This window comes from Aptenodytes forsteri, unplaced genomic scaffold (assembly GCF_000699145.1).
Source record: "Aptenodytes forsteri isolate BGI_AS27 unplaced genomic scaffold, ASM69914v1 Scaffold166, whole genome shotgun sequence".
Taxonomy (NCBI): Eukaryota; Metazoa; Chordata; class Aves; order Sphenisciformes; family Spheniscidae; genus Aptenodytes; species Aptenodytes forsteri.
This window is the reverse complement of record NW_008796110.1, coordinates 3,946,007-3,960,842: the sequence shown is the minus strand read 5'-3', so window position 1 is coordinate 3,960,842 and position 14,836 is coordinate 3,946,007. Positions and strand designations below refer to the sequence as shown.

Sequence of the window (14,836 nt, the reverse complement as noted above, 5' to 3'; positions counted from 1 at the left end):
TATACGCCACGATCCACTGCTGCGCTGTGGGACGGACCTGCACCAGAGCTGATCGCCTCTGTGTGACACTTTAGTGGCTAGCGCTCCCTGGGGCGGCCTTTAGTGGGAGTGGGGGGTGGCTGCCATTACTCCTGGCCCTGCCCACGCCTCGTCAGCCGCCCTCGTGAGAGCTGCTGGCTCCCGGCGGGTCTCTGCGCTCCCCTGTGGGTTCCCCGGCTCAGGAAACCCCCCTGTACGCCACGATCCACTGCTCCGCTGTGGGACGGACCTGCACCAGAGCTGATCGCCTCTGTGAGTGACACTTTACATATTAATATTACACTTTCATATTACACTTTACATATAAATACTACACTTTCTCATTATGAAAGTTGGATCTATGACCCTGAGAAGGATTAAACACCACAGGTGTTTCAATCATAGAACAGTTACAAGATTTCATGCCACACTACTCCATAAATGAAGTAGGCAACAATGTCCAAGATTCGTCATTTGCTCCCAATTAAGATGGCCCATAACAACATGTACAACTATACTTTCAGCATAATATATGAAAAACAGCTTAGCTGTAGTCTAGTGTACTGTTTTATAGACAGTGTAGAAAGCTGTGTGAGCTCAGTTTAAATGCCACATCCACACTGGTCGGTTGCGAGACTTTCAAAAATACCTTGCTTTTTTCAGGTTCTTCCTCCCTAAGTAATTGCTAATTTATAGTTGCATCACTATGAAGACTGGCCAGATAAAATATTTTTACATACCATTTACACTACTGATTAGCAATAGATTATACCTATAAATCCAAATATGATTGCTGAATAGACTGTTTGTCTTGGCCTCAGTAATTTATAGCGAACATCACTTTTATCCAACAGAACTTCAAAGCAAAAATGTGCAAATTAGGTTCGTAGATGGTGTTTGAAATGAAGCACATTGAGTTCTAACATACCGAACTTCTAGACACTGGATGGCCAAGAGCATCTTGAATTCAACCACCTATCACCCATCTATTTATGGCAGCAAATTTCTTTTAAAGATGTATACACATACACACAGTTGTATGTACAAACATACATATGTAATTTATATGAACATATGAACCATAGAACATTCTGCAGAATCACCCAAATCACTGGAGCTGTGACACCATAAAAGATGGCAGTAGATCCCTGTAGCATAAGTACCATATACTCTGTAGCATAAGTACCATATACTCTGGCATACCCTTTTTCCAAGTGCTCTCCAGCGACCAAATGATACAAAGATTCCTTCCTGAGGGGTCTCATCTCCTTGGACTGTGGAGATGTACTTAAAACTGAAGGCTTCTGCACACAGGGAGGAAGCACTTGACCTGTTGGCAGGGGGGAGATATTTTGAACACAACAGAACCGAGCGACACCAATACTTACTTGGCAGGCATTATAAATCAACTGGTGTTCCAATTTTTTGATCCCTAGAATCTGCTGAAACATTTCATAAAGCTGTTCCTTGCTCAGAATCAGCTCCGATACAGCACTTAAGGCCATTCTATTCGGCTGTTTGCAAAAGTCCTCTTCTCCCCTGTATATGGCATCGTATTTGGCTAGCCAAGAACTCAGCACTGTCTCTTTGCTTAATCCATCGATTTCCGGCAAACTTCGGACCCTCTTTTCTATGTTTTTCTTAAAAACATCTCTAAAGTCATTTGCAGAACACCCTCCACTGTGGACCATTCTTGCAACCCGGTCACTCTTAAGAAATACCTTTTAAAATAAAAGACGAGAAAAAAAAGAAACAGAAAAAGTTAGGCATGGACACAAACACAAAACAATCCCTTATAAAGGGATTACAAGCTAATATTTTGCTTCTATGTAAAACGGCTTTGTAAGGAAGAGTTAAACAGGCCAAGTTTGCTATATTTTTCATACAGAAACAAGTGACCATGTTGAAACAGTAAGTTTCTGCATTGAATAAGTACTTAAACTAAGTAGCTTTTAAAGTATTTGTGCATAAATTTACAATAGCTAAGCTAGAAAGAAGTTTGAATTAACAGCAGTTAATTGAAAACTTACCTACAAGATTTAATTAGTCTTTCCTCCATTAAAACCACAGAAGTCTAAAGTTACTTGCAAGTAACTCATGGATAAGCTGCACTGTCTCAAAACTCGGGAGTATGAGTTAAAATATGATCTTTAAGCCAGCCAAGAATCTCATGGAAGATGAGACAGAAATCCAGGGAAAAAAAAAAAAACTATAGAAATACCACAATCAATGTTAACAATAGAGAGAAGAAAGACGCAAAGATACAATACTGGAGACACAATATGGGATTCTCTGTGTAAAAAACCCAAACAAAAACCAACACAAAAAACCCCTCACAAGTACACATACTCTAAGATATGACAAGGCAAATTACAACAACAAACCAATTAAATCAGCATTCTGTAAGAGCTTTTCAATGTTCAAGGATGGTTGCATTCATCTCTTCTTCTAACACAGGCCTTGGCAAGGTTGATCCTTCCAGCCACTGTGCGTGGCCAGCTCATTTCTAGTAGCAAGTCTCATGAAATTGTTCCTCTACAAAATGCAACGAACAAAAAGATGACCGCTGCAGCATGATCAGCCGTGTAAACAACTGACGTCTGCCTTGGACAAGGGATAAACTGCATCATGCCGTTGAACGGGTAACTCAGGGAGAACCACCTGGCTTCCTGCAGCAGAGGGAGATAGGTCAAGGTACTCCTCCCTGCAAGGCTTGGCTGCTGGCAGACTGCTTGGGTGCCACACCAACACCCCAAGCACAGCTGAAATGCAAAGAACAGATGTGATACCACATAGTCTAAACAGATTTCCTATCCATCACCTTTCTGACTGTTTGCTCTCTTCAATCAGATGCTATGAAGTGGAAGATGAGTTAACTACGTATTTTCAGATAATCATTTTAGTCACCAAAAGCTATGAAAATGCAATGAATGGAGATGACAGCACAGTAGAGCTCTGACTCTGTATGCTATCACATGTTGGAAGATGGTTCACCTAACAACCAACCTAAAACATTACTGTGCTTCATTTGAAAAATACAAAACAGAGCAGTAGGAGAGGAGCTAAAAAGCCAAGCAGAAAGGAGTGCACAGGTTGAAACAGATCAAGAAAAACATATCCTAAAAGTTCCAGTGCTTGTCGATGCATGTTTCCCTGTAGAATATTTTAAAATGCAGTTACTTACAATATATATCTTTCCATTAGATATCCTAATTGATATTGTACAGAAGGCTGCAGATTAAGCCTAGAAGTACTTGCCCAAACAGATTATTCAAAAAAACCCATAACCAATATCTGCTAATCATATTTTATGCTCTAACTGTACCATGATAGATTTCCTTTTTTGGAAACATAAGTATCTAAGGTTAAATTCTTATTCATAAAGGGACCTGATATGATTACTGTCAATTAATGCTGATATTAATTTCCTAAAAATGCTACACAAATATTGAACCTCATTTCAAAACAAATAATAAACAGAAATTCCATTCAGCAGTAAAACTTATCAACACAAACAGGTACAAGGATATTAAGCCTTTCCTTGTTTTAACAGTCTGCAATTACAATTGATTCATTCCTCCAACAGCTTCACTGGAAAGCAAATAGAAAAAAAAAATATTTAAAAAAGATGACTTTAAACTAACTTCAGCTACTTTGTATTGTTCCTAAACAGCATTAAATCCTCCATCACATTTGTTTGCATAGCCAATGAGAGAAAGCAGATGCAGAAGAATGAATGAAATTAAGAATATTTCTAGGCTCTTCCACTGAAAAATCTCATGTTTATCCAAGATTACACAACCCTATGTATTGCTAATATAACTAGATCAGTGTAATTAAAAAAACCCACCAAATCTGCAAAACACACACTGTAAGATCATCAGAATATCATTCACCTTTCATTACCTCCTTTCAGTCATATTATTCAAAACCATTAATCCAGAATGCAGGGGCTGAAAAGCTGCTAGCACTTCCCTTAACTTATGAACCAGACTAATTAAAAATTTATTTCTGATTTTGAAGTTGATTTTCTAGGAGCCTGCAGGAAAAATCTGTTCCATTCTTCCAATACTTACCTGTGGAAGGGGAGTACTATTGTAACACTTGGTGCCCACAACATTGACAAAGTGACGGCATGTTCATGTTGGGCAAAACAATTTTTTATATAGGTATGTGCAAGTACAAAATACAATTTGCATGTATCCCTGACCTTAAAATGTTCCCTTCTGGAGTGTTTTGGGTCACAAACTCTATTTTTATTAAATATTCAGAAATTATTCCAAGATAATTCTTTCGCAAAACATATGGTGGATATTAAAGGAAATTACTCAAAATATAAACCCAAGGTGTGAGTAATTTACTACAAAAAGTACATGGTTGGTTCTGAAAAGGAATCCATTGGACCTAAAGCTCTTCTTGTACTACTCCTTTTTGAGCAGGAATTTACCAAAATTTCTCCTGAGTGGAAAAAAAGTAACATCATCTTTAAAATGAACTACTTGTATTAGAGATAATTAAAAAATAATAATAACATTTGAACAGAAAGACTCCATTTTTAAGACTTTGTTTGCAACAGAAAACGATAAGAGAATGGAAATTCAGTTAGGAATGTACCATATGCGCCTCAAATTTGACACAGTAAGTTGCATTAAAAAGCTATTAAATGTCTCATTATTCCTGTTCCTGAAAGACATATGGTACACTTCATGTTAAATTCAAAATCCTTTGCCTCAGTTATATTTCTTGAGATTTGCCTCCTCAGTTTCAAAGCTTTTCTGAGCTGTTTATGGCTGGGTTTTTTTTTTTTTTTTAAATTCTAAATAGAATTTTATGGGAATTGCTACTATATGGAGAATGGTATGCCACCAGCTTCATGCCAATGGAGTTATCGTTTCCACCATTGTTCCAGAAAGCCCGTCTGGCGGAGTATCTGTGGGTCCAGAGTCTAGGCTAGGACTGCAGATTGGGATACATACATGCTCTACAACGCTGGTGGAATTTTCTTGGCAGCATTCATTTTTACAATAAAATATATAAGCTTTTATAGTAGTCTTAACATAGTTCACCACTTTTTCTTCAACGTGGATTATATGCGAAGCACAATCATCCCCATTAGTGAAAATATTTGTGTTGATATCTATCTTTAAAGTAAAATACTAATTAAGTACATTCACGAAACTGTTGGCTCTTCTTCCCTTTATTCATCTATTTGGATTGTCTGATCATTAGACTTTGTTCTAATTACATAATCATTCAAAAACCTCCAGTGTTAAAATGTTATCTCAAGTTTCTCAATACTAGGGGGGAACTGGAGAGACAAAAAATATTAGAGCTTTGAATGTAAAATATAAGGCACCAGAAAAAGTTATTGTGGGGACAAAGAAATCTATTTCTACAGGGAACTAGATTTGGGAGATCAGCCATGATCACTTGGAAATCCTTGTATTATTTAGGAATAATTTGTCAAGAGTCAAAGTTTTTAATGAAGTATTTCCTGTTTCTACCAACATTTTCTGGACTTCCTCAAAGAAATCTTAGGGCAATGCTCTTTGTTAGTTGGCATTTGAACTTTTAGTATCATTGTTGGTTCCTTAAATCTAAGTCAACACCAACTCTTCACGTTACCCGCTGCTAACAAACTATCAAACACCAAAAAAACCTGCTCTATTAACACATACAATGCATTCAGGAAAAAACAGATAGTTAAAAGACAGGTTTTGATCAGCCCAATGTATCCATCTTGAGGAACTTTTCCAATTCACATTATTTAGAGCCCTTCTAAATACTCATGGACCGAGCCATACCTACAGTCTTTGATGGATAAAGTTCTCCTCATACCGTAACCATTCAAAGATGATCAGGTAAGAAATTAAAAAAAAAAAAAAATCCTCAATTTCTTCTTCCGTTATAATTACAGTAACAATTATCATTTGCATCTATCTACTGAAGTATGGTTTAAATTAACTTTTTATCTAATTGTTATATATATGCAATTTCATCTGTTGAAATGCTAGTAAAAAGCTTAATTCAAAATAGTCTTTAGCACTAGATAGTTACATTAAAAGTATATTTCTATTTAGAAATGAAAAATCATCATTTAGCAGTGCCTACAACTTGAAAAAATATTGGAAACATTAAACAAAGAACTGCTTTTACATCTTCTAGCACATACCCCTTGAATAATATTTCTATTTATCGAACTTCATACCAAATTTAACTAATGATAACACAAACATGATAATCTTATTCTCTACTGTAAAGCTTAGAAAAAACCATAAGCAACATGCAAAAGAGTTTGCATAAACTCAACTGTAGATAACTTTTGTCTTTTCTTTGTAAACGGATTAAATATGAGGTCCGTTAGGCCATGCATTGCCAACTTTTATATGTGGTTTTTCATTTGGAAGACACATACTGATGGAGTTTACTATTAAGGTCACCTTTTTAGCCAGTTTGAAAGAAGAAACCCAACACAATAGTTACAAATACCTATAATGTTTCTACCAGTTTGTATAAGTGGTGTTATTAATAAAAAATAAGATTTTGTAATTCTGCTACACATAGCAGTAAAGCACGACCTTTCAGCTACTTGCTCATGTATCAGTTCTAGCAGAGCCTGACTCAGCTCTAGGCACAGCACCAATTGGCAACACGCTAAGCTTGCACTGACCAAATTATTTTACAAGCTCTTTTATTCTCTGGCAGAAAATTTTGCAGAAGGGTTTAATAAAAAGAAAATTTATGATCTAAGCCCCCCCCAATTTTTAAACAAAGGATTGCAAAAACAAGCAAACAAAAAAAATTGTGCTCTAAACAGTACATTACCTCAAAAGGGAAAAATATATATACATTAGGATTTTTAACCAAAATCTCACTTTCATACTAACATTCTCTTCCAAAGTAAAAAACAGAAAGTAACCCCCCCATATTTTTAATTGCAAAAATGTTGTGTCTACAGTACAAACCTCTTGCAGAACACCACTCACATCTGTGGTATATCCAGTGCTATAAAATAAAAAGCCTTCGTTTTGTGGGTAACAAGTTATAATGGAACACTTTTTTCAACATAAAATTGCCTTATTAACCATGTGAAAACTGAAATTTTAGTTTCAGGGAATATAAGTGTGTGTGTATATATATATAAAATATGCATATGTGTCTATGTAATGCATGTATGTATACACACACACAGAGGAAAAGCGTTGCAGTCAGTCATGTTCATCCATTATCCATTTTGGAGACAAACTGAATTCAGCTATGACTTATTGCTTCTTATGTTTTGAGTACATCTTTTGTGTGGTAACATAGGATTTTGTTTAAGCAAAACTTTGTTTGTTCTTTTAAAATTCAGAAGTGTACTGAGAAGGGCAGAAGGACCACAAGACTGATTTCTCAGTCTCTGAAAAGGAAACTCCTTACTCATCTATCCCCTGTACACTTTCTAGTAGTGCAACTGCACCGATACTCTCCTCCCAGCAGCGCTGGGAGCTTCATTTGCCACAAGAGCAGCTAGAGATTTTTCTTCATTTTTGACAGTCAGTGCTGTTCCTCTAGCTTTGAGGAGATCACATTTACACTCTAGACACGTCCTATGTCTTAACAGCCAGGGCTCAATGCATCTCTCATGGAAAAGATGGCTGCAGCTCAAAATGCACATTATGTCTCTGGGACAGTAAACTTCTAGACATACTAGACATCATCTGAATTAGCTTCCTTGCCACCTTTCTTTCAACACATAGTTCAAGCTGCCTAGTAGCTTTTTTCACTTCTGTTAAATTCTGGCATTAATGGCTCCAAGCTCTTGGTAACCTGCATGTTCCAGCACAGTAATAGATGGAATAAAACACCACAGCCCTTATACACAGAGAGGGCCTCTAAATAATGGTTCACCCAGGAGCTGTGGTAGCTTTCTACTTCTATTGCTATGATTACTTATATGCCATTCAGAATTAAGCATAAAACGTCCTTGTCTTCCAGACTACCAATCACAGCTGTAACAGTATCCTCTGCACTGATGCAGACTGTAGGAAATGCTTCATTACCTACACTTGGACATTTATAAGTGATTGCACCAATTGCTCCAATTGATGCTGCACATTTTATTTTGCTTGTGAAAGTACACTATCTCCTTCTAATTAGGACTATCCAGGTCTCTGTTTCTGTTGGCCTCCTGAAGCTTGCTAAGGAGCTGCAAGCAACTGCAGTGTGGTCATTTGGGTAGCACCACCAATCCAGACACAGTCTTTAATGGTGAAGTTCTTCCAAAGACTCCACCAAGGTGCTGACTCCCACAGTGTCCTCTTCCCAGCCTGGAACAAAATGCTTAGGCAAGCAACTCCCAATCCGTGGGCTTGTGATCAAAGCAGACAGGGCACCATCAAGACTGCAAAACATAACTACTGGGAGGATTTGGCCTCTCTTCTCCAAGCCCCAGTCACATCCTGTTCATGAAGAAATACACTTTAAGGGCATTTTTCCCAGTTGGAGCTGGAGCTTGTCACAGACGCTCAGTCTGCTGGGAGCTGTGTTGCTTCACCATATTACTGCCACCAGTGATGGCACTACTGCTTTTTAGCCGGAGGGATCCTCCTTGGGCAGGTGGGATACACTTCCCGTTCCTGTGTTTTGTGGTACTGCCATGTCAATCTCCTGTGCTCAGTGCAGAGAAGTAAGACTCAAAAGATTTTGGTGAAGGTGGGGATAGACCCACTGTTGCCAAGATAACAGCTGCCCCAATTTCATCTGCTTGTCATTTTTACTTACTATACAACACTTTAATCCTACATTCATTGAATATCTATGTCCCCACATAAACCTTTAAAGTTCAGTTTAATCTCTCTCTCTCTCGGGGGGGAGTGGGGGGGAAGCAAATTTCTCTGTAAGGCATGTAAGGAAAGTTCAGCCTCTGACAACATCACACATTCCACCTTTCAAGTGTTTTCAGAGCTTTCAAACCGTACTCCACACACATTATAAGTGTATTGCTATACGTGGGCCAAACACTGTCTCTCCTACGCCCGCTCACAAAGACTGATGAGCCACCTAGTTAGTTATCCAGATCTCCAATATATTTATTCATGCCAATGTACTGCAACTGATGTTTGGGGCATCCTTAAAACACACTAATGTTAAAACTGAACTTTTTCATATAACTAAGAAAAAAGGTTGTCAGATAAGGCTTACAGACATTTCTCTTCGGAGATTTTTTTCAGGAGAACCCTATCAACCAGACACAGATATACCACTACAGAGGGCAGCATTTTGTCCTTAAGGAATCATTCTTGTATTAAAGGTTTGGTTGTTTTTTTTTTTACTTAAAGCTTGCTCGAAACAAAGCTGGAACTATATTAAGATTAATGGCAACTATGTCATATTGGAAATTGTCAATTAAAATTAAAAAATATAAATGAATCAAAGTACCTCTTTGATAAAGACTGAACAGGACAAAAAGGACTTTGATGGAAGTCCAAGGAACACTCAAGTTTGTGAATGCTTTTCAGGTTTCTGATGTGCTTTTCTGATGTGTTCTCCACTCAAGCTCCTGATGTGCTTTGTACAGTTACCAGAACTCTTGAGTTTATGACACACAGAATAGATTTTTAAAAATGGCCAGCAATTTTCAGGGCTAAATTGAACTTTAAAATTTCTGCAAAAGACAATAATTCTCTTTCTAGGAACTAAAAGGAAGTGAAATAAGTTTCTTACTTAAAAATTTGATGTGACATGCATCATCATGCTGTGCTAGAAGCATTATGTGATGCAAAACAAAGCACAGGACATTTACTGTGTGATATTAAATAGCACCTTTGCTGCTACTGCAGCAGCTCCTCAAAGTCTCTCATACAAAAGCTCATTAGCAACTCTCATTGCAGTCAACAGCTCTCACCCACCTCTTAAAGTCCATCCTGTTCCACAGGAATAAAAATATTCCCCACTTCAGTCATTAGCATGAGCAATGTTCTCTGGGACCAGCTCACACAGCCCTCAGTAGTTCTATTGTATTCTGACACCGCACAATGCATCGCACCACAAATTAGGGCTAGTTTGATGAAGGTGCAAAAAACTTCTGACAGTTTGGAGAACAGCTTCCACAACTACATATTTTAAGAACAAAGGCTTATGCCTAGTAGGAATTAACGTATATTATAACCAACACTGTTTGCTGCTATACCCTGGAGCTGCAGAAAAAAACATTGTTTCAGATGTGATGTTCTCACTGCAGTTATGAGAGTCTGGAAAGAAATAAAAAACACTCAAAAAATTATGAAGTTGATGTTTAGATTAGGTTTAGTCTGATCAACTAATCAGACTACAAGAACAAGATCATTTTGGGTCAAAAATAAATAGCTTATGCAGTAGCTTCGTACATCTAATAGTACATATTAATTATTTTTATGCTAGTTGAATAAAATTACTGCATTAGCCATTGAAACAGCATTTATATTCTAAGAAGAGACTAATAGATACCAGTGCATTTTAATAACTACTTTTAATAACTATTGGCTGCTGAACATGAGTGGAAATTGAGCTACTGACTGAGATTTGCTCAGTATTTTGAAATCAGAAGTATTTTTACATTTTTAGAAAAAAAATATTTATAAGACTGGCTTGAAGGTCTTCTTCCTCCCTTGTTCCCTTTCACCCCTAGAAATATCCTCCAGGCATCATGTTGATTTTTTTTTTAATGAAATTATCAGAGTTAAAGGGCCATTTTCCTTTATCTGTATAAGTCTTCAGAACAGAGTCCTTACCTTCAGGTAAAGCAAAAGATACTCACATTTTAAGAGGTCACACTAAATAAGACTGGCTTGAAGGTCTTCTTCCTCCCTTGTTCCCTTTCACCCCTAGAAATATCCTCCAGGCATCATGTTGATTTTTTTTTTAATGAAATTATCAGAGTTAAAGGGCCATTTTCCTTTATCTGTATAAGTCTTCAGAACAGAGTCCTTACCTTCAGGTAAAGCAAAAGATACTCACATTTTAAGAGGTCACACTAATAAACTCCTATTTCTCTATTTTAGTATTTCTGTCATGATTTTGTTAATCACAGGTTTCTTCTCCTAAAAGTACACTACCCTGTACAGTTTTCCCTAATTCAGGGGAAAAAAATGTGGAAATAAAAAAAATCTTAAATTTTGGTTAACAGCAAGTCTTTTGTTTATTTTTAAAACCTCCTTAAAACATCACATGACATTAAGGTGAGAAAAGGAAATAAAATTTAAAGTAATAAACCATCATCGTCTGAAGAGGTATAATCTTCATTTAATATTTTTCCTCTTTTTTTTAATATTATGTCTACTACCCTTCTGGAATATATTAAGCTATGATTTCTTCTTATCAAGAGTAATGGTTCAGAAACCATCACAAGTTGAAAACTTTAGGTTTACTTTGTTTTCTTCAACTCTTTTGGGCAATATCATAGCTGCACATTAGACATTTCCCACAGCTTAGCAACCAGTTATCTGTAAAAATAACACCAAAACCCAAACTCTTGCAAATTAGAATGTGTGCTACTTCTCTAGGCTTACATGCTTGTAAGCATACTACACAACACTGTGCACTGGGATTTGTTTCTTTGCCCCCTTTTTCAAAATAGCACAAGCAAATGCCCAAAGTCTTCCCAAATTTCTTTTCCTGATGGCTACACATTTCACAGACTCATGTACTGCAATGTTCGTGCCTTGGGCACAAGAACTAACAGAGCTATAGTGACAATCACCGTAAAAAAATCCACAAAACTATTTCACCCAGAAGCAGTGTTTTCTCCTGGATTCATTTATTAAAGTTATCCAGACGTCCTTTTGGAACAAGCATATTTATCCTCCTTTCAAGGCTGACAACAGCAACAATAGTTTTTGCACCCTTGTGAGACATAGCAAGTTATATACTGTTGCCTATATGCCTATATAGTTATGGATTACTTCAGCAATAGCTCTGCTTGCTACAGCCACTGCTATCTTCTCTTTAAAAGTACAGTCTCCCCTTCCACCAAGCCCCAGAGTTCACTGGCTATTTGAAGGGTGTTGAGGGACTTTGTGCACCATGGTATTGGCCCTCAGGTGGTACCGGCACTCTGGAGGAGTTATTCTCCAAATACCACCTGGATGTACAACTCTAAAGTGGTCCAACTTCCCTCCCAAGTGACTTTGCTCACACAGGCAATGAATGTTCACGTGGTTCGAGATCTGTGCAGGCTGATCCACAGCCACGTATTCAACACTGGCAGCCAGAAAGAGGCAAATCCTCTTCCCCAAAGATGAGGCTCGAGTGCCTTCAAGCTAGACCCTGCTAGACATGCTAGACATGAGATGTTTTCAACATCTATCTTTTTAATGTATTGACTGATACAGAACATAAGCACAAGTGAAAGTATTTTATACTGAACAACACACAACCCCAAAGGGAAGGAGAAGAGTTTTATGCTTTGAAGCACACATTTGTTTGCTTGCAAGTTAAATGCAGGGGTTGTCTTGTCACCAAGCCAGACAAGTTACCAACAACCTATTCTCATGCTATTTTCCCAGTTTATTCAAGACTCGGCAATTAAAGCAGACACGAAACTATTTCAGCATGGAGATACAAAGCAGAGGTTTTCCTTGACTGCGTAAGGAACTTCTTCCTCTACTGTGTAAGGCTGCAACATGCTCACTGTCCTGGGTTATATCCATTGCCACCGACTTGGCAAAGAAGTCATGTGCAAAGCCCCTTTTTGCCAAAGTGCATTTTCTTGGTTAGTCAAGTGAAATTCAGCAAGCATTAGGAGCTCATCAACACATTGCTTCCAGAGTTTCTCCCCTCTTTACAAAAGAGCTGAAAACTTGCTCCCCAGGATGCTGATCTTGCCTGATCAGAACTCCTCCCCAGTAGAAAGCCCCAGGTGGCGAGAATTTCAAAGGGTCTATTTTAGCTGCCATAAGCCAGAAAAAGGCTGTTAACCTGAACGTGTAACACCTTGGAGATATCACTGAAGAAAGGCTTACTCTCACTGCACTATTGGTCCCATTCATTTTCCAGCAAACAAATTCCAGAAGGAAGGTGTCTGACCCTGACTGAGGGAGGAAGGTGAAGGACAACAAAAGCAGCTAGAAATAATAAAGCAGAAAGAAGAAACTGAAGATTGAAAGAAACAGACTTCAAAAAGGAAACATATATATACACAAAAATGAGTAGCAGACACACCTATGCCGAAAGGATTAGAAAAAAACATTTATTTAGCATACTTGTTTCTTTCACAATCACAGATGATGATTAGTTTATGCATAACTACCCTCCTTTGGTACCTGCAAACTTGAGAAAAACACACAGCTGTTCAAAATCAATAGTCCACACTTCCATCTGCCTTGCTAAGGAACTCCTCAATTTGCTGACTTCTTGGTGTTTATTTAGTGCTGTACAAAATACAACAAAACCCAGCACTTTATCTCTTACGATAGCGTTTATCTCTTAGGATACAACCTTTCTAAATATAAGATCCAATTTCCTGCATTAAATTTGAGAAAAAGTGAAGTAAATTGCCAAGTACAATAAGGAAGGGAAAAAAGTCCTTCACTTCACTGAATTTTCCTCTAGAGTCACTTGTGGTTCTAATTTTTATTCCACTTGACTGAAAAGTGTAAGTTATGTAAGTTGCAGTTTTCATCCTTGGTATTGCATTGGGCTCATGTTGTCAGAGATGAAAAGAATTGGCTATTTCATTTACCTATTATCATTAATGTTCTCCTGCATTAACCATTTTCACCTAAGTATGGATTAATAGCTTTTAGTTTGAACAAACATACTACTGTATCTCTATTTTTAAACATAATACCAGGCAGCCTATAGCCAGAGTAGCTCTGCTGAGATCCTTTCGGTCCCTATTCCCCACCACCACCCTAAACACTTCCATTTAAAATGAGGAAGACACAGTTTCAGAATTTTTTTTTTTACTCATCAAGATCACTTTTTCAGTTCCAATTTATATATTCTGCCAGTGCAGATGAATGCTTAAAAAGCACATAAGCAAATAGAAATTGGGCTGAAGCCACCTGAAACGTCATCATGTAACATTATCTTTTTCCTGTCTCTCTTTTAGCGACTGAAAAAGCATCAGCAAACTGACAATTTAAGCAATTAACCTGCCACTTTCTTTCCCTGTAGTATTTAGTTTTGGTGGTTTATTTTTTGGTGGGGTGGAAGGGGCGCCGTTGGGTGGGGAGAAAGGTTAAAGCACTGAGTTCACTCTGTAGTCTAAGGAAACTGGAAAAGAACTGACACACCACGAATACTGCAAAACCTGGATAGTCACTGGAAAACAAAGACAAGAGTAGACCCTTCCAAGGCTTACTGATGATGTCTCATCTTTTAATATAGTATCTTTCTCCTACTATGATCCCCAGGATTTAAGGAAGCAATACATAACATGGGAAAACTCAGCCCCTTTCCATCTAAGGAAAAAGCTTCTTTTGCATCCCATGAAGGGTGACATTGTTTTAACAGTATTTCTGAGAATACAGAGATTTTGAAAACCTGTAGCGTGCAGAAGTGGCAGAGAGAAAGATCTCTGAGAAAGAACCATAGCTGCGTACTTTCCATCCCAAAACCAAAAAGAAGGGCTGTCTGCACCTGTCGTCTCCTGTATGACCCAATAGCTGCTAGGATAATCCACTATGATTGTTTAAAAAATAATCCCATCATTACTAAAATGATGGCAGTAAGAACAAGTAGGCTGAACAGGAGAAAAGAAGGTAAAAACTGCTGTAGACATTGTAAGGGACGAGGCCTAAGTGACTGTGCTGTGAGCACAGGCAACGCCACAAGAGAAAGCTCCAGAAGCCAGCCA

At 37.8% G+C, this 14,836-nt stretch overlaps 1 protein-coding gene across 1 annotated transcript in view; it reads right to left on the bottom strand.

Annotated features, from left to right (window-relative positions):
• The window catches only part of CADPS2 (calcium dependent secretion activator 2), a 347,118-nt gene that overhangs the window by 224,734 nt on the left and 107,548 nt on the right, over positions 1-14,836 (bottom strand). The window contains exon 3 of the mRNA XM_019474039.1: positions 1,407-1,739. Within this exon, the coding sequence (XP_019329584.1) occupies positions 1,407-1,739 (333 nt within the window). The remainder of the gene's footprint in view (positions 1-1,406; positions 1,740-14,836) is intronic.